The 23,896-nt window shown below is 40.5% G+C and overlaps 1 protein-coding gene across 1 annotated transcript in view; it reads left to right on the top strand.

Annotated features, from left to right (window-relative positions):
- Positions 1–16,055, top strand: part of NAALADL2 (N-acetylated alpha-linked acidic dipeptidase like 2) — a 291,258-nt gene extending 275,203 nt beyond the window's left edge. The window contains exon 13 of the mRNA XM_009638747.1: positions 15,881–16,055. Within this exon, the coding sequence (XP_009637042.1) occupies positions 15,881–16,055 (175 nt within the window). The remainder of the gene's footprint in view (positions 1–15,880) is intronic.
- Positions 16,056–23,896: the final 7,841 nt, after the last annotated feature.

Below are 23,896 nucleotides of genomic sequence, written 5' to 3'. Positions count from 1 at the left end.
AAATGTGATTAAATAAAGTCTAATATTCCAGGTTTAGCACTGCTGTCTTTCTTGTCTGAACTGGTATGGTGTTGCAAAGGAGCCATAAAACTGCGTAATGTGACGTGATGTGTCTGCGTTGCACGGCAAAGGCACGTTGTTGAATCTGGCCCAGTTCTTTATTTGTACAAATAAATTATCCCAAAACATAGGATTCCAGTAACAGGGGTTTTGAGGCGTTCTAATATTTAAATTCTTGCAGTGCTTGCAGTATTAAGTTTCTTATTCATCAAGGCATAATTGGTAGATACGCGGGTATAATGTGAATTAAATTTTGCACCTCCCTGCTCTCAGCAGTACTTCGGCGCAGAGCGCGGTGTTCAGACTGGCAAAGCAGATAGCGCGGAAGTGAAAATTTTGTCATTTTTCCCCTCCTGATTTCATTACATTCGATACAAGATTTAACAGTAGATGAGAAGGTTACTTCGGAGTTTGTGGGAAAACACTGGAGTTGACTTTACTCTGAACTATTGTACCTGACATCAGCTGGAGTATACAACGGTAAAGTACAGCCTATGTGTCATCATTTAGACACTTATTTAAAAAAAACCACGTTCTTTGTGCTGCGCCAGGGTGTGTAATGGCTTTAATGCAAACAGAATCGAGGACAGTGATAGATTTCTCATTTCCTTTCCTGACATTAAAACTCTCAGCCCTGTTTCTTTTCCAAAAAAGCACCTAACCATGTGTCTTTATTTGGGTTATTTTTCACTTTTTTAGGGATTGAAAGTCCTCCTATTAATTGATGCAGTTACGTGAATTTATTTTGTGTTCTGAAGCTAGAATTGTATCACAGGAACACTAGAAGCACTTGAAAAACCTGATGTACTTTTTTTTTTGCTTGTATAACTTTAAGCTTTTCTTTTTGGTAATTTGGTAAAGAAAACAAACAAAAAATCAGTCTCACAGCCAGGACCTTGTATGCCATGTTTCATCCCAGTCGGAAGATTGATGGGCAAGTTATAAACCCCTGAAATAGTGGTTTATAATGGAAATGCTGGCAGCCCTTTAACTATAGCAGCACAAGCAGTGCAGCAATAAATACTATGCTTCATCTGTAAACAGAAATTTAGGATGCAGTTTGCAGCCTTGACCTTCAGGCTCCAACTGTGTTTAGATCATTAAGATTCCATAAATACTGTAATTTACAGCCTTCTGAAGGAAGGATTTGTGTGCACAGTAAAGCACGTATTCTTCATGAAAAAATGATTGCTTCCTGTATACCCATTTGGACTCATATTCTCAACCTCAATCAAAGTACTTGACAAATTTGCTGAAGTTTAGGCGTCATTTTTAGGCTTGCGTTTGTCCTAATTCACAGCTCTCTGGATCTATACTATGTTTTCTCTTCTAGAACTCTGAATTAAAAAGAAAGGTGGATTTTTTGTGCTATATTGCAGGAGGTGGGTTGCAACCTACTTGTGTTTGTCCACTGCAGGGGAAGCAATACATCTTTTCTGTATCTTTTTTTGTGTGGTTTGTACACTCATTGCCATAGCTGTCGTCTCTTACTGTATGTATGGACTTTAAAACATAGATGCCTCATTCCAGTCAATGTCATAGGGCAATATTTGGGCGTAACTGATGTATTACTCATCTATAATGAGCAATAAAATTATTGAAAGTTACCAATAGAATTCAAATTCTTTTAATTTTTGTAATTATGTTAGGATATCCTGACTGAATTTAAGTAATGATGGTTGGCATTGGCAGGGAGCGTTCGATACAGTGTAAATAAACACTGTAGTTTAGATTATTATCCTTCGTACCTGAACTTCATGACATTGAACGGAAAATTCAACAACAGCATCTTTCCCCGCAATATTCTATTTCCAGCTCAGCTGGAAATACACAAGTACAGCTTTCATCAGGGTATTTTAGTCTTATCCAGAAATTTAGGCAGAATGAAAAACAATAGGTTGAGAACTACTACCCTGCTCTGCAAGGGTTACCCTGGGGCTTGATTTGGGGTTAGGACAAAATCTCTGAGTTTTATTGTACCTGAAGAATATCTGTGATTCCCAGTGGTAACCCTGGGTAGACTTTCTGTTTCCAAAATGAATGTTAGGAACAAAACAGGATAGCTGTTGGTATTTTTCATTTATCTGCCTTCGCTTTTCGTAACGTAATCATAATATTGATACTTTTCTGATTTATATTTTGACATTACTTTAATGGATCCATCAGTAGAAATTTGTGTATGTTTGTTTCCTCCAGCCATTTCTCACTTTCCACTCTTACAATGTACACTTGCGCTGAACAGTTCTGTATATTTTCTGACGATCATATTTTGCTACTGGTACCAATAATCACAGATTACACTGCAGTGGCATGTGCGAAGCTAAGGTAAGAACAGAGCTTCCATTATTTTAGGCACTGTGTGTAGAGAGGGGAGAAAAAAAAAAAAAAAAAGATCTTCAGCATCTTGTCCTCTCAGTGAGAGGACTCAGCCTCAGCAGAGATATCAGATGATTCTATAAATGCTGATATATAGCAAGAAAACCCCCAATTCTTCCCTTCATCAGCATTCAATAAAGCATGTGTCGTTGCCTGCCAGGGACAAGAGAAGATGCTTTATCTCTGTATTCTAAACAAAGCGTCCTTCAGCCGTAAATAAGCATGGATGGAAGCAAAGACCTGGGGCGGTTCCCCTACAGTGGAAGCAGCGTGTCTGCTAAGGTCAAGGAAGTACTCGCTGACGCCTCTTCTGGTACTGATTAACCAAACCTCTGCGTTGCTTCTGAGAGAGAACAAAATGAATTTCTATAAATGAATGTTTGTAAGTTAGGTAATTGGGCAAACGCGCCCGCGCTGAGTGATGTCTCCTCTTTATCTCTTTCCTGAACATCTTTGTCTTTTGTACATCAGCTAATCCTTAATATTCTTGGATTCTCAAAGTCTACTGTCATGCTTTTGCATCCTTTTGCCTCTACCAAAACACTGACACCGGCAATATCACAGATAACAAGAGAGCGCATATCTTCCTGCTGTTTATAAATACTGAGCTCAAATCTTACGTTTGTTTAGACTAAGACCATCCCGTGTTCCTTGTATATTTTATTATATTTCTTATATTTGCTGATCACCACAGCCTCTGACAGCCTGTCAGCCTAAGGTAGCTCTCAAGTCTGTGTGTACGCTCCTTGGGTATCCACACAGAGAGCTTGTGTCTTTTTGTTGAAAGGCGTAGCACTTCAACGGCATTGGGACGCTGAATAGTAATATCGCAAAGAAGAGAGATAATCAGGAAGACTTCATGGAGTATCAGGCAGAGGACACCCGGTGCAGTAAGATGTCCTCTCGTTCTGAAAGTGTTTCATTTCTTCAGGTCCATGTCTAGAACTCACCATAATCTTCACATCTGATGGATGCCGTTGATAGTAGATGGATCCGGCAGTAAGGATGCAGGGGTTCCTAGAATACCCTGTGATGCTCCCACCAAGATTTCCAAATCTAGAAGAGTCACTAAAAACAGAGTTTTCAGTCTTTATAAGTAAAGTCCAAAAAAATCACGCAAGGCCTTAGGCTGTCGTTTCTGCTCCAGTTAGGTGGGTCTTGTTCTTAATGGACCATTGCTTATGTCAGCTGTGTCCTGACTGACAGTTCTTTCCACAATTTTTTAAAAGAATCAGAGTCAACTTGTGTAAAATCTTTCATTTAAGAGTTTCATCTTATCTTGCCAAGTTTATCCTGTCCATTAAGCCAGTACGCATCTGTCACCACTATTTATGGAATCCTTGCAAGGGCCGTAGTGCTATGTCTGCCAGATGTAATTGAGTGAATTGAGTAATAAGTGGGGGAAAAGTAACGATTCTGAAAACAATCTGTGGTTTCAGGAAAGACCTCCAGCAGTTTTTATTGCTCATTTGCGCAAGTTAAACTTCTTCCTTTTGCTGCTTTGTCTCATGGATACCCAGGTGTGACTTGAACACTTCATTGGGCTAAAAAATTACAACAGATCTGTACCTTATAATGCACTGAATAAAACACTCGCCGTAAGCAAGGATATCTTGTGCACCCTGAATTTGGCATAATGAAATGAAAGAATAATCAAAAAAAGATGCTTTTAGCACCCCCAAGGAGGTGATTTACATTGCTGCTGATCTCAAGTGTTTGTTGTTCACCAGAACAAATTTTTTCCTTTCAGACTGAGATTTGTTATATACGTTCCCGACAGCGGTACGGAGGCTACAGGATTTATTTCTGGTTTGCTGATAAACTGCAGCAGATTCTCAGGTGTCAAAATTCACACGCCCTAAGACTCTAGTTTCTAGTGATACATTTAAGAGGAAAATTAGTGTCCTTATTAAATCTCCGCGTGTAAACAAGCTGCTCGCTGGATTTGCAGAGGACAAGCATGAAAGATGCAAATATCCTGCTAATCTTAAGCAGTGACATGGGTAAACATGTAGTGCAATGTCATCTGGAAAAAAACCCACCCTAGCCCAGAGTTTGTACAGGAGTTGTAATTCTGTCTCATTGTGCAGACTCTTTGCTGATGAGTTTTTTTCATTTTGAACTCTGAATTTGTGACTTCAAGTTGGAAATACGCCTGTATACTTTGTTGAAATGTTTGAGACATTTTTGACTGACCCAAACCAAATACATGGAATATTTTTTTTTTTTCTGCACTGTATTATGTGGAGCAGAGAGTGATTTGATACGGTGCTGATGAGCCTTAGTGTGGGAAATGCTGCAACAATGCATGTTGCACTGGCAGGAGTAGATAATGTTCTGTCTCGTATTATCTGCCATGTGCAATTTGTAAATACAATATTACAATGACGTTGGGGAGAAGGGGAGAATTGTGTACTCATTTTAGAATAGCGTACCTCCGATTTTGCCATTCAGTCAGAATAAATGAATTTTCGTCTTCCTGCACAGCAGTGATTTTCCACCTGACTTTTCACCCTCATATCTTGTATCTTTCAAAATTTGTATCTCTCTTGCTCCTATAACTGTTCCACATCTTATAAATGGAGCTAGGATTAGTGCTATTACTTGTTTCACTTTCTAATCCTTCACTGGTGTTTCTTGGCTCTGCAATTCTTGTCCAGCTCCCTTCTCTCTGATACGCATTTGTCCGAATGTATTTTTTTACACCTAAAACATCTTCCTATTTTCTTCTCCTGTCTTCCTTCAAGCTCCACAGTGTTTGTGCAGTCTGACTGTAGTTCATGCAAGAGTAAGTTAGAGATGACAAACTCAACTATTGCCCTGGTTTCGGCTGGGAGAGAGTTAATTTTCTCCCTAAGTAGCTGGTATGGCGCTGTGTTTTGGATTTAGTACTAGAAGAATGTTGATAACACCCTGATGTTTTGGTTGTTGCTGGGTAGTGCTTAGACTGGCCAAGGACTTCTCAGCTCTGCCAGGGGCACAAGGAGCTGGGAGGGGGCACAGCCAGGACAGCTGACCCCAACCGACCAAAGGGCTATTCCAGACCATACGATGTCCTGCTCAGTATATAAGCTGGGGGAAGAAGAAGGAAGGGGGGGAACGTTGGGAGCGATGGCGTTTGTCTTCCCAAGTCACCGTTACGTGTGATGGAACCCAGCATAGTCAAAAGTGGGTTTTATCCTAAAACTGAATAGACTGAGTCATCTCTGCAAGACACCGCTGATTAGAAAGTAATTTATAAGGATATAATTGCAATTTTTAACTGCCAGATTATTTTTTCTGATCCTAAAACCAGAGACAAACCAGTTAGTTAATGGCATGACAAGCAATGATGTGAATTCAGCTAGGTTGGTACAAACTAAGAAGTATTTCCAACCAAATCCTGAACACTAGATTCTAATAGCTCTTATATAGCTATCACTATATTGAAAAAGATGCAATAACATGTTTGGCACACTAATTTTGGTTTAAAATTGTAATTTGAGTCAAATTCATACATCCAAGTCACTGGTAACTGCAGTAACAACCTTGATATAAGGTGGACTGAACGTATTTAATTCACTGTATTCCTTTTAAACACTGCGCCCAGCTGTCGGGTGGGGATATAGCATGGCTGGGAACTTCCTCGAGCAGCTACCAGAAGCCAGGCGTAATTAAGATCACTCCCTATTCGCTGAGGTGGCGCAGATACCCAAAATGGGATTTGAGGGACTGGGAAGAAGATACAGTCACGAGTCTGCTCATTCAGTGGATCAACAAAATGTAGTGTTGAAATTAAGCTGTAACTCTGAATAGCACGAGGCGCTTTCCCCAGGATACCTTTTGCCACCAGGGCAGCTCCCCACAACAGGCGTACTTAGGGAAGTGTAGGAACTGTTCCATTCATGACAGACCTGTAGGAACAATATTCTAGCAGCATGCTGGGCAACTCTGGGAAGGGTCCTGACCCCGTCCTCCCAGCCCCTCGGGGGGCGAGTGAACAGCACTGTGGTTATTCATTCTCTAGGCCAGACAGAATTTCATCCGCTGGGGTATTGACTCTTTAACATTCCTTGGTGTGTGGAGCAGCTCATTTATCCTAGCACACATCGGTAGCAATTACTAGTTGGATAATGCTCTTCCAAACGCCTGCTATGGTTATTATTTTTCTCATGACTGATAATCATGCTGAATTACGCCCTTTCCTAGTACTGAGAAGATGCAATAAAGTGAGTGTAACTCATACTCAAAACACCTGATCCATCTGAGTGGCAATTCAAATGTTTTTCCTTTGGAATCACCGGTACATGTAATGACCATGAAGTAATGACTGTATTTGTTGTCTTGTAAATTTTTACTATTTAAAGAGCATTTGCTGCATAAATACTACTCAATTAGCCATCTGCAGAGATGTAATTATGGTTGACTTTAAAGCTTATTTAAACAGGCAACATGAAAATCTTTTCATTACACCTGCAAAAGCAGAAAACCACTATAATTAGGGATTATGTCATGGCTGGAAACCAGCTTTCTCACTTCCCTGACACGAATGGTAAACCTGGGGGTACATGCCTTAAATTATTTTTCCAGTATGTACTCCTCATGAATTCTCTTCCATCCTTTCAATTAGATCGATTTGTACACTTGGAGAGTTCTGTCTGTAGTATGCATCAGACCCTTTATGGTTTTGATACGGGAAATATTATTACGTATATTGTAATTTACCACAGCATTGGTGGCCCTTAAGGCAAGACTTCATCCAGGACATCCAGACCCTCATGCTTCCCACAAATGTGCGTAGTCTTGACCTTGCAGAGAACCTGGGTTTTTTTGTATGATGACATTTATTTGACTATGTGGCCCTATTAGATGTTTTGGCCCATTTCACCGCGGTTGTTCTGCTCACTGTAAAAATCCTTTCACCAAGGGCTCTTCAGTGAGCTCAGCGCAGAGCTCCCATGCCAACGCCTCGCAAGTCTTCCGGTTCAGATACGGTTTCCATTTGGTTTCCCTCGCTGGCAGATCTCAATCACGTCTGTGCTTATGGTGCTAAATAGACCAAGAATATTTGGTTACAGAGAAAAATAGCCTATGACCTCAGAAAGGCCTATAAAGTATTAGATTTCAATTTATTAAATATGACAGCAACTTAATATTTTATACATTATGTCATTTTTCTTATAAATAGGAGGGTCGATAACATTTTTTAGATCCAAGAAATATATGGTTCCACATTTTTGGTTATGACAGATAAGAACTACTCAGGTATGTTTGAAATATTAGCCGGGAACATTTCTCAAATATAGTACAAAAATAAGTGGAATTCATTGGAAAAATTGTTAATATGTAATAGTCCCCCCACTAACGTGTTACCCAGGCAATAGGGCTTAGAAATTTGGTGGTGAGATCATTAACAGGAAAATTACCTTAACTGGGATAAGAAAAAGTGTGAATTTGTGTTAATGCATGCCATTGAAGGTAATAAAAATATAACTTTGGGCATTTCTTTAAAGAACGTGCTATGACATCATTAATCTTTATCCATGGTTAACTCTTACGATAACGACCTTTCTGATTTTGGCTATGATGATAATGGTCTCGCATCTCATGGTGTGGAGTTACTTGAGATGATAAAGTCAGGACCAGAACTGGAGATCAAGGTCAAGCCAATTTAGTGCATCAAGCACTGGACGCTGCTTGCTGCTTTGTTTAGAAATGGTATTCCTCCTTAGGAATCGGATGTTTTCCACGATCTCTGAATAAAGATCCTTCTGAAGCCTTCAGAACGTCAGCTGTGAGCCATTTGGAAATAATGTTATTAATTCACTTCCCTCAAGTCCTTCAAAATAGTAGCACATCTGCTTTGAGTTTGGATATTTCAGACTGAGATATCCTTAAGAGAAAAATAGTTTCCTCCAAATTACTCAGCCCAAGCATATGCTTCTGTCATTTGAAAAGCAAGTGCAGCACAAAGCAATCAAAGAACACCACGCCTACATTTGGTGCCAACAGCCACGTTATTTGAAATTTAACAAAGTATATTTTAGACCAGTTGCTGCCAGCAAATAACATTTTAAAATACCGATATATCAATTTTATTTAATATTCATCACTCTTAAGTATAGATCAGGTTCTTGTTCTAAGAAATTGCAGAAAAAATACTGAAGGATTTTCAGGGAATTTTTACATTTCTGTGGAGCACCTATCATTCTCTCATCAGCTGCAGGTAGGGCATGAGCTCTATGGCAAAGAGTCTGACAGTGTGTTTTGTGGCTTTTCAGGGATTTCTAGATAAAGCCACTTAATTAATTTCTACAAAACCCGAGAGAAAATCATGCCTAATTAATCAGAGGACTGCTCTTCAGCAGTGATAAAGAAACGCCTGCAACTTCTGAACAAATGCATCCTAATTTCTCTTTTTCTTTCCCCCTCTGTTCTGTGAAGTCCTTCTGTGCAGTTGAAGCTGTAGAATTGATTCTTCTTGCTGACTGATCTTATTTACTCCAAAGTAAGAAAGAAATAAGTTTCCTAAACCCAGCAAATTTTCAACAGGGGAAATACTGGGAGTGCGAAGTAATGTTGACATTCAGCCCTTGCAGACGGGTATTTTATTGAAGCCTGATTTTACTCAGACTTTATAAACTAGTCAGACTTCTTAGCTCCATTCCTCTGATCTGAGGCTGTTCCAGAGCGTCAGTCCTCTGATGGCTAGCAACTCGCATCCAGCTTCCATTTGTTCGTGGTTATTTCATATTATACTGGAGGCTGGTTTGCTCTCATAAGCCACAAAAAATATAAAAAAAATACAGGAAGAAATGGAGTAATTACTGTTTATTTAATGAAAGTGAAAAAGTTTATCTAGAGGTTGTCATAGATACAGTATCCCATCTGAAATCTTTTCCAAGCCGTCATGGAGAATCGTCTATTATTGCAAAATCAAGGTTATCATTCGGTTAGCTTTATTTTATGTCAGTCTTTTCTGTTGACAGTAATTAATCAGCTACCAAAAGAATCACGCTCTTATATGTTTCAGAACAGGAAGCGAATGTTTTCTGTGAACGTGGAATTTTGGTCACAAAAAAATTCCTCAACCGACCTTTACTCAGCTTGATTTCTCAAATAGATCTTTCACTTTCTCTTTCGGATTCTGAATGCTCATACATGCCAGTTGGAATCTAGCAGATGAATCTGTAACAGTCACCAGGGTAGGTTTAAAGGTGGGAAGATCTGTAGGCAAGGGTAGGATGGGGGTTTGCAGAGTCAAGTCTGATAGGGTCACCAACAGGGGAAGGTGTGGGGGGTGGTGAGAACTGGCTGCTCCCTAAAGGATGGGGAGCAGAGCGCGATCCCATGGCCAGCGGGGCAGCGGCCGCTCCAGCCAGGCCTAGCGTGCAAGGAGGGGAGGCCTGGGAGTGGCAGTTGGGGTCAGCCAAGAGCCTTGGCCATCGGGCAAGCCCGTGGTGATGCAAGTCAAGCTGGGAGGTAGTTGACAGATCGGGGTCTGGATCAAGTGGCTGCACGGCAGCAACAGAGCTGGAGGGAGGCACGCCTACGGCGTAGCGCGGGCTGGGACTGAGCCCCAGGGCTCGGGTGAGGGGGGGCTCCGGGGCCCGAGCGGGGGTGTGGGTAGTGGCCCCGGGTGAGGCTGGATAGTGGCCCCAGGTGAGGCTGGTCAGGGCCAGTGAGACCTGCTACTGCACCCAGGGCCTTGACAAAGATCTAGGGCTGGCAGGGTGCATCAAGCTGAAACTGATGCTAGAGTTAGGGTTAGGCTTTAGCGATAATTCAGTCAGAGTTTAGCGTGGTTTCTGTTTGGCTTCTCTTTTTCCTTTGTTTATTTGGCAGGCAATCAAGCCAAACCAAGCCTCAAGACACTTCACAGAGCTGCCAAAATCAGGATTTATTTTTTTTAACAAGCCCTATTCTAAATTGGCCTCTCAGAAATGAATTCAGACTTGGAATAATTACCTCCTTGTAGTCCCATGTCCCAACAGGATTTTGTTAAATGCAGACTTACCATAACCTCCGTTTGCCATAATTGACTCAATTAGCGGTGCCCTAACGCCTGTCTCTTACGCAAGATAAATTTCTTTCTGGCAGGGACAGAATTTATCTGGTTTACCACCGTCACGTAACGATGCCTTTGAAATGCCTTTCAGTTGGTTAGACTTTATTTAGGTTTGACGCCTAGATTAGCTGCTGATACCATGCAAATACCTGTCTTTCTGGCAGACTTTCACCTCTGAGCGTACAAGATTTGAATATATCACGGTCTGTAGTATATACCGGTGGAACAATTTGCAGTCCTATAAATGAGAGCAGCAAGTGAAAGCAGTTGATGGCTCTTAAAAAAGGACAGGATGTGTAGTAAACAACCCAGTACAAATAAAGGATCCTTAAATATGACGTGCTGGGTGTGGGGGGACTTAGGACAGGGAGGGAATAGAGTGACGTTTACAGCTAAGTTGCCCTGAAAGGTTGGCTGCCATATCCCCATCTTTCCTCGTCACGTGTATGTTGTTCGATCACAGGGCCCCAGAGCCAGTGACTTCCAGCGTTTGATCCAGCAAGAAATGAGCACTGTGAAAATCCATTTCCTCTGGATCAGCTGTAATGGCATGTAATGACGGTACCGCTGCATAAATCTTGTCCCGGTAAAAGTTAGTCTGACATGGCTAGCAGCGCTAATTTTATAATTACAAACCTTCTGCCACAATAGTGCTGTGAAATGAAGGAGGTAAGAAAAAATAACTGCATGCGGGTGTCAAAAAAGTTCAAAACATAAAAAGAGAAGAAAGGAGAAACACTGTTGGAGATGAAAAGGAGAAGGGACGCAGGGGAAGAAGGGAAGCTTTCTGTACCTTCACCATATCGTTTTCTGAGGTACAAACTAATATAAATAAACCAGTATGAATCAGGTCATGCAGTTTCCAGGGAAGAAGAGCATTTAATATTTTAATGTCCTACAATAAATAACCCCCCTGTGGAACTGGAAGTCCCAACATGGAAATGCTATTATTAGAATGCATTTATTTATTTGCCAAGTTACTAACATTTTATGTTTTACAAACGTGAATGAAAAAAACCTCCTAGATGTAAGAAAAGTGCGTTCGAAACTGAGCATTATCAAGAGAAAGGGAGACGCAGAGAACCCCTCTTCTGGTGCGCTTTTTTTCTTGGCGAGTACAAGAAAAAATAATTCAGGGATTTCTAAAATTGAATTTGTGAGGATGGTGAAGCAGCTCCAGACACAGCACGCTGTGCTATAACTGGAATAGACAGAGGCTGCCCATAGCATTTATCTGTAAACAATTCTAATGCGATTCCACGGAGAAAACCTGCGCTCATTTTATGTGGGACTGTATACCTGCCATCGTGTCCTAATGATTTAATAATTGCTTTTCAAAATCTCGAACGTAAGTTCTTAGATAGGAGGCTATTTGTAAGCACCTGAATAATTCAGCTTGTGTTGTACATTGCCTACACACAAACTTTTCTTGTAAGCTAAAAAATCCTTTTTCATGGCAAGAATAATGTGGTAATCTAGTTTTATCTTGTACTGTCCAGTTGTTCTAATATAATGTCCAAAATAGTTTGAAGTTGTGTTAAAGTAAATGTATTTTTAGTGTGATCTGTCATTCAAGAATTTGTCAAATTCATTTTGGTCTGGTGGGGGTGACATTACATCCTTATTTGTGATAACGTAGCCCAGCATTTAACTCTAATGGCATTATTTCGATCAATAATGTTTATGCTCCCAGGCCTGCAAAGGGCTCGTAAAAGTTACAGAAGGGGTTCTTTTAGAATTCATTTTTATAGTTTCTTTGCTTTAGTTAACTAAGGCCGATTCATTTGTTTGGAGCCATTTTACCTCTTTCAATGGTACTGCCTGAAGTTATTAATTAGGCGTCCTACTTCAGTGTTGGGCTTTTCAGGTCACTGCGACGTGGTGTTGAAACAAGCCCATTAAGGTGAGTGATGTGTGTTGTAATTTCATTAGCGTCATCAATAATGTATTGCACTTTTCTGGTGAGGAGTCTCTTTTTGTTTGGTGTGGGTCAGGTTGTCTGTGTGAATTACATTTATACGATCAAAACAGTTAAAGCTGAAGGTAGATACTTAAGCAATTTGACCAGAGGCTGGAATTGTTGTTTTAGAGGTGTAGGCTACAAAACAAATTTGTATTAAGGGATGTTTAAGTAATTGAATTTCACAGTGTAAATTAAAGTCTCTTGGTATCGTCGTGCATGTTGTGGTCACATAGCGATATCTTGTGCCAATGAAATGGCTGGGGTTTATTTTTCGGTCCGTGTGTAATCTTTAATGAAAACACTTTTCTGACTTGTAAAGGCTTGGAAGTAATAAACCGGACTGGCCATTTTTTTTTATTTGATGAAGCTTGGACAGAGATAAGAAGTAAAATTGTATAAATTGACTCTCATGAACATGCATAAAAAGAGAAACTATTTTATGCAACAAAGAGGTGGCATGGCTTGCCAAGCAAAGATAAGTAATTGGAAAATACAAGACCCTGGTGAGAATTTCTAGCAGAAAATCTGAAAAAAACAGGTGCCGTATAATGTTGCTTATTATTATTTGCACACATAAAAACAAAACATATGTTCTGTCATACTGTGCAATCAGCTATGCTGAAGTTGTATTACTGTTGCAAAAGTTAAGACATTCTTTTAAATTATGGCAGCAGACCGCTTCTCTCTCTCATTCATCAGACGACCAAGCTTTTCTCATTAGACGCTGATTTGTGGGGTGCGCTAGGAATATTGGTCTTTCACAGTGGATCACTTGCCCGTGGATTTACTGTGGAATCACTCGTGATTCCAAAATCACAGCAGTGGAGTTAAACTGCATTGACATCCTTGTATGTCAAGGTAAACCATCATTTTAGCCTGTGTGCCGTGTTTAGAGCACATCTGAAGACGGGATGGGGAAGACCTGTTCCTCTTCTCCACAAACATTTCCTCAGCAGTCCCCAAATGCTCCAGTCTTCAGGGCATCCTCTCTTTAGGGTCTGATTCCTAGCAGTCTAAGTTAGCGTTGCTCTGCTGATGGGTATTGCCTTATGACGTGCTAATTAATTGACGTTAGCCCCAAGAAAGCAATAGAGGGACCCTAGTATAGATCAAGATGCCAGCGCTGTAGGCATTTGGAGCAGAATCCTAACTCGGTCAAACTTTCCCAGCCACCAGCAACCAGACAGGACTCTTGCGTGCCTCCTGAGAGTAAGAGAGTAATGTGATTATCTCTAGCGTTGCCCCTGCTGTTCAAGGGCTGTGAGGGGTTGTGAACAGGCTTCTATCTCCCTCTGAACTATGGGAACTACAGAGGAGAGTTCTTCAAAAGCCTGGTTCTGCTCACACTGATCTCAGCAGGAGTCCCTGAATTGATTTCAGAGGGAGCAAAATCAATCCCTGCTTCAAAAACTACAGTATTTCCCATAGCACAGCCTATCCTTAAAAACCAACCAACCAAGAATTTATCCGGTTCTCAACGTATAGTTTTCATTTATCTTATCACAGAGATGCTTTAGGGACAGTCTGTAACGTGACTTTAGTCACCTTTGACCGTAAGCTGCATCGTAGTCCCAAGGAACAGTAACATCAGCTCAGAACTGAGGAAGCAGGCCGTTGTCCTCCTCTGGCTGCCGCAGTGCAAGCTGAAGAAGTTGTTGCCACATCTGCTCGTTACCATCCTCTGGATGGAGGTTTCTGTCCCCGCTGAGCTGTTCCTGCAAGTGCTCCTAACCCATTTCAGTCTAAATGATCTGGGTCAGTGATGATGGCCCAGTGTTTAAACTACGTAAGCTACCCTTCTGCCGCAGTGTTGGATTCGAACCGTTGCCCTCCTCTGTTTAAAACTGCTGTGTATTGCATCACAGAGCACTTGAAATGGCTAGATATGTGGCTGTCAGGGGATAAGAAGCTTGCCATTCCCATTGCACGTTGCTGGTTTTGGCTGCGTACCCAATACGGGAAGGTAAAAACATAAAGACTTGAAAAATTGTGTTATGAGGATAAGAGTTGTTTCGTATCTTTGAAAAAACATTGCCCCTCATTCAAAGTGTTTTTTCAAACTGGAAAACGTGTCAGAAGATGGTAGGTGTTCTGTGGTGTCATTTATCGGGCTACTGTGTTACCATATTTTGTGATACCAAAAGCCAGGCAGACAAGGTGCTTAGGGCCAGGGTTTAGTGGTGGGATGGCAGGGTTAGGGGAACGGTTGGGCTTGGGGATCTTAAAGGGCTTTTCCAACCTGGATCTTTTCCAACCTAAACAGTTCTATGATTCCCCCTTGTAGGCTGGCAATTAGATGACTCGTGTAATAGTAAGATAGATTTTTGTGGTCATCTGTCTTGTAGGTGCTTGGCAGTTCTCTTACAGATTTGGAGTTGCCATTGGGCCTGTCCTGTCATGCAGTTAGGTTACTAAGGGAGTATCTAAGCTGTCCTGCCTTCTTGCTGGTTTCGTTCTGTGAAAGAACTTGTCCCCTGCCCTGATCGCCTGCCTTGTATTTAAGGAGAAGGTCCTGCACCAAATCACATGTAGCTTTCCTGTTTCAAATTTCACTCACTTCTGTTGACAATCAAAGGAGTTCCTGGGTGGAGATTTATGGTATTTACATGCTCTTCTAATTAGGATAATGAATACACCTGCTTTTAGATAACATTTATAGCCTGCTTCAAAGAGTCTCATTGAAATCACTGACTAGCTTTGAATTCTGAGCCTGCAACACCTCATACAGGTAACATTTCCAGGGGATCAGACATCACCGTTGCATGTGTTGTTAGACGAGCCATTAACAACTCTTGCAGACATCACAGGAAAACACAGCTTTTGTTTCATGAGGGTTTAGCTGTACGTTCCGTATATTTCCTTCCCCAAGCGTGTGACATTAAAGATGGGTTTGCTCTTGTTCTGATGCCACAAAGGATTATTGATGAAATAAAGGCTCTGCTGAAGGCAATGAGAGTTTTACCATTGACTTCAGTGCAGCTGGAATTTCACCTCTGAAGTGTGAAATAAATAACAGGAGCAGATAAGAAAAAAAAAAAAATATTCCGTGCCTAGGGCCCACAGTAATAACCAGATTTTTTTTTTGGAGGGGAATAAATGGAATCCGGCTGAGACATTAAATACTTGGTGAGGGGTGTGATAGGTCTAGACCTCATGATTTTGAATAAAATCTTGAACAGTCAAAAGAGGAATGTGAGATTTCTTTGACAGATTTTGTGAATGTTTCAATGTATGTACACTGAGATCAATGAAAAGATGCAGTTTGTGAAGCCATAATAAATATGCAGTTGTCTTTCGGTTTGCCACGGGTCAGCTTTACTGTGAGTAATACGTATCATCTGTAAAGTGTGGCTGATACTTGCAGGGTTTCTTGATGATTTCTGATGAATTGCTTTGAGTAAAAAGTTTACCATTTCTCCATTGTTCTCTTTTAGAAATATTCTTTACAGGCTAGATGAAAGGACGAGCCAGTTTTCGGTACTGCTAAAGGCACTGGAGCACTGCAAACTACATCAGTCAAATGAGACCATTCAAGCAGCCTTGTCTGAGGTGCTGAGCAGCATCAATTCAGCTCAGGTTTACTTCAAAGCAGGACTTGATGTGTTTTGAGACTACCTTAGCTGGAAAGAAATGAGAGGAGTCTCTGCATTCTAAGAAGTTTGTTTACAACTCACTAAACAAAAGTTCGACTTGGACCAGAATTTCTCCGAGGATGAAACCTTTCTCAACTTTTCTTTCAGTTGGCTCTTAAAGGTACTGCAATGCGTGTTTTTATAAATATAAAACAGTCTTTTGCACTGTTCCCAGTATATCTCAAATGTCTGTTTCTGAATGTATAAAACATAATGAGAGGGAATAACACTTAAGATATGATTTTTAGAAGGACATCTGCTGTATTTTTATATGTAAAATATATTTTTATGACTAAGAGCTCAGTCTCGCAAAGTACTGGGCAGCACGTCTTGCAATATGCTGAAGACCTGGTTCTGAGACACCCCAGCTGTATACCCAGGTGAGCTTTCCATGCCTACTCTGTCAGCAAAATGGGACTTAAGCATACTCTTGTGTTTCTTAACTTCCTCAGCAAACTCATCTTCTTCCTTGCTCCTTTCAGAGTAAGTAGTTGAAGGATGTGGCATTTCCTTGGGTATCCAGCACCGGAGTTAATCAGGAAATGCACAAAACACCCTTACCAGGGCAATCCAACATCTTTACTCCTGTGGAACAATAAATACCTCAATTCTGAGAATACAGATAAACTACCCCGTTTCTGTATGAGAGAGAGTTGTTTTCTCTAGTAATTCTTGGAGAGAAAAGTCTTTCTGATATTCAAACTTTTCAAATAATTTGAAGTTCAGTAGTTACGCTTGCGCAAAAGTACTTTGATTCTCTATGTTGAATAAAAGAACTGCCTCGTCTTTTAAGGCTACAGGCCTTATAAGCTTATACGTTACCAAAACAGCCCGCTTAACAGTCTCCCTAAATTTCCAGAGAGCAGGAAATGTAAACAGGGCCTCAAAGTTCTGGGAATAGTTTTGGGATTCCACCACTGGGCCACACCACCCACTGTTCCAGGCCGGACCATTCCATCAGTAGTGCCCAGCATATAGAACTGGGATTGTTGTCAAAAAAGCACAAGGCAAACGTAAATTCATTCCCTACTGCAGAACCAGGAATTCACCCCTGAAGGCGCAAGCTGGTGAAGCATATTGCAGGGCTAAAACTCAAATCCATTTTGCATGGCTGGAAGCCCGGTACAAAGGCTGCAATCACACCGTTACCTTGTTGGCCTCAAGTAATCTGTGAATGAAAGGATCAGGAGGTTCAGTGTCCTAACCTCTGAGGGGATAATACACACACTTGAGCATTGCAGGTCTCCATAATATAAACAGTTGACGTTGTTAAGCCCTATCGGGTTTAGAGTTTTACAATCTCAGATGATTCTGGGGTTAGAGCTTAAAAAATTAATTTTATATAGATACTTAGAATTGAAATATAACTTATTTGATGGAAATGTTAAATGTATTGTTACCCAGTTTGCCATGGAAACATTACAGAAACATTTCAGGTTGCAATAAAAATGGAAAAAAGTTACCTGTATTAATGGAAAAAAATTGCCTTCTGGAAAATTTGGAAGTGCACAATTTGGTGAAAGACTTTTTTAAAAGTGCATATTCACATAGCAAGAAATGAGAGTTGTTTACAGCTCTGGGTTTCTGTTTTGAAAAGTCCTTGGCAAATGGCCCTCTATTAGCAATGACCCGGGATGAGGTACGTATAGCTATGATGTTGTTCCTACGTTTCTTTGCAAGTTGTTATCAGAACATGGGCAAAAGCATCCCGAGCCTGACCAGGGCGGGGTTATGCAGTTGAACAGCTACAGCTGAAGCAGGAATAAGTTCAACATCGGTCAGCATGACGGCATGAACTTAGACGTGATTATCTCCTATCTTGGCATCTGATAAGCAAGAGTGTGTGATTATTCTTTTGCTAATGCTGGTACCAATTCTGTTTACTGCAGTGAGAATCTGACTTCTGAAGAATAACATTTTTTCTGATACTACAATGTTTGTTCATCCCCTTGTTTCCATAGTTTTTATTATTGCAATTCTTAAATGGTTGGCATAGCCACGTTTGCGTTGCATGTTTATTCTGTGATAGTATTTAGGGATGTACTGTGCACACTGCGTTAGAACTGTATTTTCTAATAGGGACCACTCTTCCAACAGGTTCATTTAGTAACACATTTTCTTTAGAGTGCTGATTCGCTGTGGAGCCAGCGTCTACGGTCTTAAATGATAGAGGGTCAGGTGCCATTAAGAGACCAAAAAGAGAGATTAATGCTTCCTTTAACTCTGCCTGATGAATTTAATAACTGCTTCTTCAGTCTTAGTATGTATGTTCCACCAAAACCACCTCCAATGTATCCACTCATGCAAAAATCAGTGAAATCTGTTGGGAAGAGTATCCCTCATGTATGATTTCTCAACCATGTAATTCCTCACTAAAACATTTATCTTGTTTTCTCACTAATGTCCTTCTATAACCACTTTTAAAACAGCAGATTTCAAAGTACTCCACCACAAAAAGCACCGCTACTATAAATGCCTGTCTATTCTAGAGATAATCGTATATTCTTGTTGGTGAGATGAATCAGATGAGCTATTTAGGGACTTAAATGCATTGATTTCAATGTCATCTCACACTTCTAGATCTCTAGGCTTTTATTTCAAATGTTCAGATCTTACATATAAGTGAGTGCTCAGTGATAATATTTGTACCATTATAGCTTCGGAAAAGGCACTTTTGAGCCATATCCTTCCATTGATTTTTAAATCCTACCTATTGACTTCAAAGAATTTATAGCAAGTTAAGGTCCTAAATACCTGGTGTGTTTCTAACATGGAATTTTTGCCCAGCCAGCTGTGGAGCATCAGCTAAAGGAAGGTGTTAGTAAATCATAGCAGCCTACCCAGATTGAATTCATTCCTATATTGTGTTGAAATAAAAGGAGCACCCTTAAAGGCAGAAGTATGTTTATAAATTGCCCGAATCGTACTAAAAATTCGTTACCTTTTCCAAAACATCAACTGCCAGAGACAGTATAACAAATGCACTGATTGCAAAGTAATCTAGTCATGCTCACAGTGACCAGAAAATCCCTGCAGCTTGCAGTATTTGTATGTTGAGACAGTTGATAATAAAAGGCTAATAGGGTTTTATTAGTGCATATTTTAAAGAGTCCATAAAGAAGCTAAAGTACAATCAACCCAGATGAATAATAAATACATGGGAGCTGGTTTTTTTAGTATGAACCTTTAAAAAGGCAGTGAATTGATTTTATCATCCAAGAAAAACAAGACTGTTTTGATATACAGTGTCTGCGCAGATACGCAAACACACAAATACGCAAATGCCTTATCTGCAAAACATTGTGCAAACACTAATTTAGTTGCAGCGATATGATACATCTACATAAACACAGAGGTAAATAATAACTACATGAGAAAATTAGCAAGCACTTTGCGCTGCTTCGCTTACTTTTTAGGAAAGTATTGCAGTCTAGGGGTGTAAAAGAAGGTCAGTTCGGCTGGCCTCGGTTCTTGCAGTGGTCGGCGGGGAAAGGTTACATCTCTCAGGTATCACGGAAGGACCTCTGGAGGTCATCTGGTCCAACCTACCTGCTCAGGCAGGGTCGCCCAGAGCCAGTTGCCCATGAAGGACTACGTCCGGATTGCTTTTGAATAGCTTTGAAGGTTGGAGATGCCACAACCTCTCTGGGCAACCTGTGCCAGTGCTTGGTCGCCCTCACAGAGAGCAAGCGTTGCCTTCTTCCGTAGATAATAGTTTCTCCAAATCTCTCCCTGTATTTCTTAGTTGTTAAATTATTGTAATTGGTTAAATTGCAAACATTCAAAAGATAACCGTCGTTTTGTTCGCTGAAAACTCTTGGCCAAGGTTTCTAGGATTTCACGGTTAATATGTTGGAAAGTTTGTATAAGGAGATTTGTCCTTCAAGCCATGGGGTTTATTTTTAACTTGTGGGGATGAATGTCTTTATCTTTTGAGGCCTTTTTGTATGGTCCCAGATTCCCAGTCACAGGATATCTGTCTACATTAAGAGAGTGAGAACAAAAGATGCATTAGAAAATGCAGGGAGGAGAAATACCCATCAGCACCTGCATGGCGATGTGCTAGGAACCTGTCTTATTTTAACCGAACTTTCGTAGCCCAGTGCCATTCTGTGGCTTGTGTTGTGCAGAAAGTCAGGCAAGATAATTGTATGGGTCATTCTGGCTTTAAAAGCTATTAAATACTGTAAGCATAGTTATGTCTGGGCCCATATTCTCGAGGGAGCAGTTAAGAGTTTCCTCAAAAGCCTTGCATTGCAAGCTGTTATCTGTGTTACTCAGAAACGGGTACCCCTGGCATACGTTGCGGTTGCTATCTCAGGGAGCAAGCGTAGTGTGGAAGATGTTCGTTCCCTTTAGCACTCTGTGCCATTTTAGCAATATTCTGGCAGTCACAGAAAGGTGAGTGATAGGAAACAAATCTCATTTTAAGATGCCTGGGACCTGAATTTTGAAAGCAGTTAGCCTTATACAGCACTATAATAGTTCAAAACGTAGTAAAGTGTCATCTGATGGAGCTGAGTCTACAAAACTTGGGATAGGGACTCCAGTGTGGCAAGTAAATGTCTCAGAAATACAGAATACACAATTAGTTGCCATCTGATAAGGGTTATCTTAATGGTAAAAGTTACTTGCCTACCAGTGCAGGGGTAGGATTTCATCACCCCACATAGCTTTTGGTGGCTTTAACCATCCGACTGTCTTTACTTCCTCTGCCACCATCTTGTCCAACCCCCTGCATTCCCCCTCTCACATCTTCATGCCGTGTGATGACTTTCCCCATTCCTCACTGTCTTTTCTTGGTCATTCCCACTAATTTTCTGTCCCTATTCTGGTTCCTTGGCACTTGGTAGTCATCCTATTAACTTACCAACTACCACTTCTTAGTCTCCCCTTTAATTCCCCAACCACCAAGTTAATCCCCCTCCTTTCTCCCTCTGAACTCAGTCACGCCTCTTGTTCCCCAACCGGTTCCAGTTTCCTCAGCCAGTCATTTCAGTTTTCCTGATGTATCAGTTCCCTGATTTTCTGCCACCTTTCCTGTAGCTATGAGGGTCTTTCCCAATGTGCTTCATCTTCTCCACCTCTAGACCTTGCTCTCTGTGTTTGAATCTGTTCAGCTTCTTTGCCCGTTCTGCTTGGGCATGGTGCAAAGTTAAAGTGATAGATCAGCTCATCTCCCTTGAGTTTAGATTCTTATTCCCAGTACAGCTGACCATAACAAAGAGCTGAAAGTGAAGGGAAAGTCCTGCTCAGATCCAAACGGATAAAATATAAGGAGAGATCATATGTTAAAATCCAAAGCAGTCTCTTCTGAGTATGAGCAAACAGCAGGTTTTCAATTATAACTTGATTGAATGGAAGCAGATTTTCTTGGGGCCTGCGAAGAATTTTTTTCTTGGCTTCTTCCTCTCTAATGTCTGGACCAGGAAATTCCCTCAAAAATATCCGTGTAGGCAGATGATAATCTTGAAAGTTTTGAAATCAACTTTTTGGAGTTGGATAACAAGAAGTGATAGACAAGTTTAATCAGAGCTGGTACTCCCTGCTACCTGCCCACAGAGTCAAGCGAGCAGTATGTAAGCACGTGGGTTTTTCTGACCTCATGCATGCCACCCAGTACCTTTCATTACGTGATGGCTACATAGGAAAGTTAGGTGTGTAGATATCTGAGTAAGAAAGGATGGTTAGAGCAGAAGCAAAACTTGGTTACTGTATGGCCATCTTTTAAATGATTAAGGACAATAAGGACTCAAGCCATATGCACAAACCTGTACTTGAACACGCACACTTGAACCTAGGAAGTGCCTAAGAATAATGAACACTCGTCTAGGAAGCAAAGGATTTAAGAATAGCTAAATTAGACTGTATGTTTACTAAAATTATGGTGCTATCAAGCCTATTTTTCCTAATTTTAATCCCATTCTCCCTGGTTATTTCTACTATTGTTCGTACACACTCGGCATAACTGGAGAATACGTACACCTACGGATTTAGATTTACCAAAAGCCTGTGTTCCCCCTCAGTCTTAACTGACTCACTCTGGTTTTTTTTCAAGCAGGGTTGACTTTACCATGACGCTTATCGGGGTACAATTCCGTGTGAGTGAGGTCAACAGAATTTGGCCGCTATTTATGGAATTTCCCAAAATGTTTGGTAACAGAATATTGTTTATTTGTGTTAACAGAATAGTGTTTATTTGTGTTTAGTCTATTCTCGTCAATCTCTCAAGACGCATTATTACAAGCAAGAGTATATTTTTCAAAAAATGGGCAGGAGTCTCTTGGTCAATGTTAAGTAAACCCACAGGGCAGAATATAAAATGTGTATGTACATGTGATGTATTATAATCTAGTATTAACTTAATAGTTATTCTAAATGTTGGCACGGATCAATGCACGCATTCTCTTATGAGCTTCACAGATTGGAGTTAATACAAGGGCTTAATTTAAGAAATTTAATCAGAATATAGGTGTGGAACAACTGTTTCTGCTGTGTAAATGTAGTATACGCTTACTCATCTGCCTAATACATTTGGTGAAAAAAGATTAGGCTTTTGTTTAAGCTACTTTTCTCTGATTTATTTTCCAACAAGCCTTTGAAAATGAAGTCTTGCTCTTTATTTTTCTTTTCAATGTGTTCTGCCTTTAGTGGTTTTGGAAAGCTTATCATGTGTTAAGACAGTGTAACGTCGTCTTGCCTGATCATTCCTGGATTATTTGATGGAATTAAAAGTGGCATTTCAAAGCATGGTCTTTGGAAGAGGGTCCTTTACTGACCAGTTAATGTATATGATATTATACGCTTGGGTGGCTGCCTTTACCATATGGTGGTATAGGTATGCAATACGATGCTTTGAGGCAGTAATTTAAGAGAACTATTTTTTTTTTTAATAGTATTGCAGAGACCTGCTAATTTTTCCCCATTTGAAACTGTTCTCTCCTGAGCATACTGGTAACATAGCAGTGTAATACCAAGTTCTCGTAGCGCCTGCTGCACGCCCGTACTACAGGTTAAATTAAAAATAATACTTGGTAAGTACTTCCCAAACTTTTGGTGTTCTCAGTCTGTATAGAAAGGATTCTGAAAAAGTATGGGAACAGTGGGGTTTTTTTTCATGCACTCTCATTTCCTATTCTCAACAGCTGAAACATCTTGTAGTCTATGAATCCACTAGAGGAGAAATAAGGAGATGCTTAATATTTCATATTTAAAGTAGATAAGATGAATACAAATTCTCTTTGTTTTCCCTTTGCAGTTTATGCAAGTTAATATGCAACATACTCTTATCGCATATACTATGATTTGGTATTCTGAGACAAATGGAAAATGAATGCGATTCCATATCCAGAGGAAGTATAATGAATTCAGGGAACACTTCACATTCAAGTATCTTAACCGTTTGCACACAGTGAGAAAAGCACAAGTTAAGATGCTCAAAACAGATACTTTGGGGGGCTTTAGTACAGCTCTGGAAAATAATATTCCCCTGCGTGAGGCCAGATTCTAGCGCTGCAGTCGCACCTAGCTGCGTGGCGCTGTACCTGTGTCCTCATTGCCGTGCCTTTGAGGATTCATGCTCAAATGCTGTTCTCAGTGATCATCTCAATGCGGGTTTACCTAATTGGATGGAATATGCAAGTATTCCTGCCTTTTGTATGCAAACGAGCAGCTGTCAAGCTGTGTTATCTTTGTCAGGCTTTGACATAGAATGCGAGGCGCCTGAGTGATGACTCCTTCGTTCCATCTACTTCTGAATTTTCGTGTAGTCAAATCAAGTTGCCACAACTGATAGCTAGTCAATTCAGAATATGAAGT

The sequence above is a fragment of the Egretta garzetta genome, unplaced genomic scaffold (genome assembly GCF_000687185.1).
Source record: "Egretta garzetta isolate BGI_Z169 unplaced genomic scaffold, ASM68718v1 scaffold560, whole genome shotgun sequence".
Classification (NCBI taxonomy): Eukaryota; Metazoa; Chordata; class Aves; order Pelecaniformes; family Ardeidae; genus Egretta; species Egretta garzetta.
The sequence above is the reverse complement of the archived record's forward strand: the minus strand, read 5'-3'. Positions and strand labels throughout refer to the sequence as shown.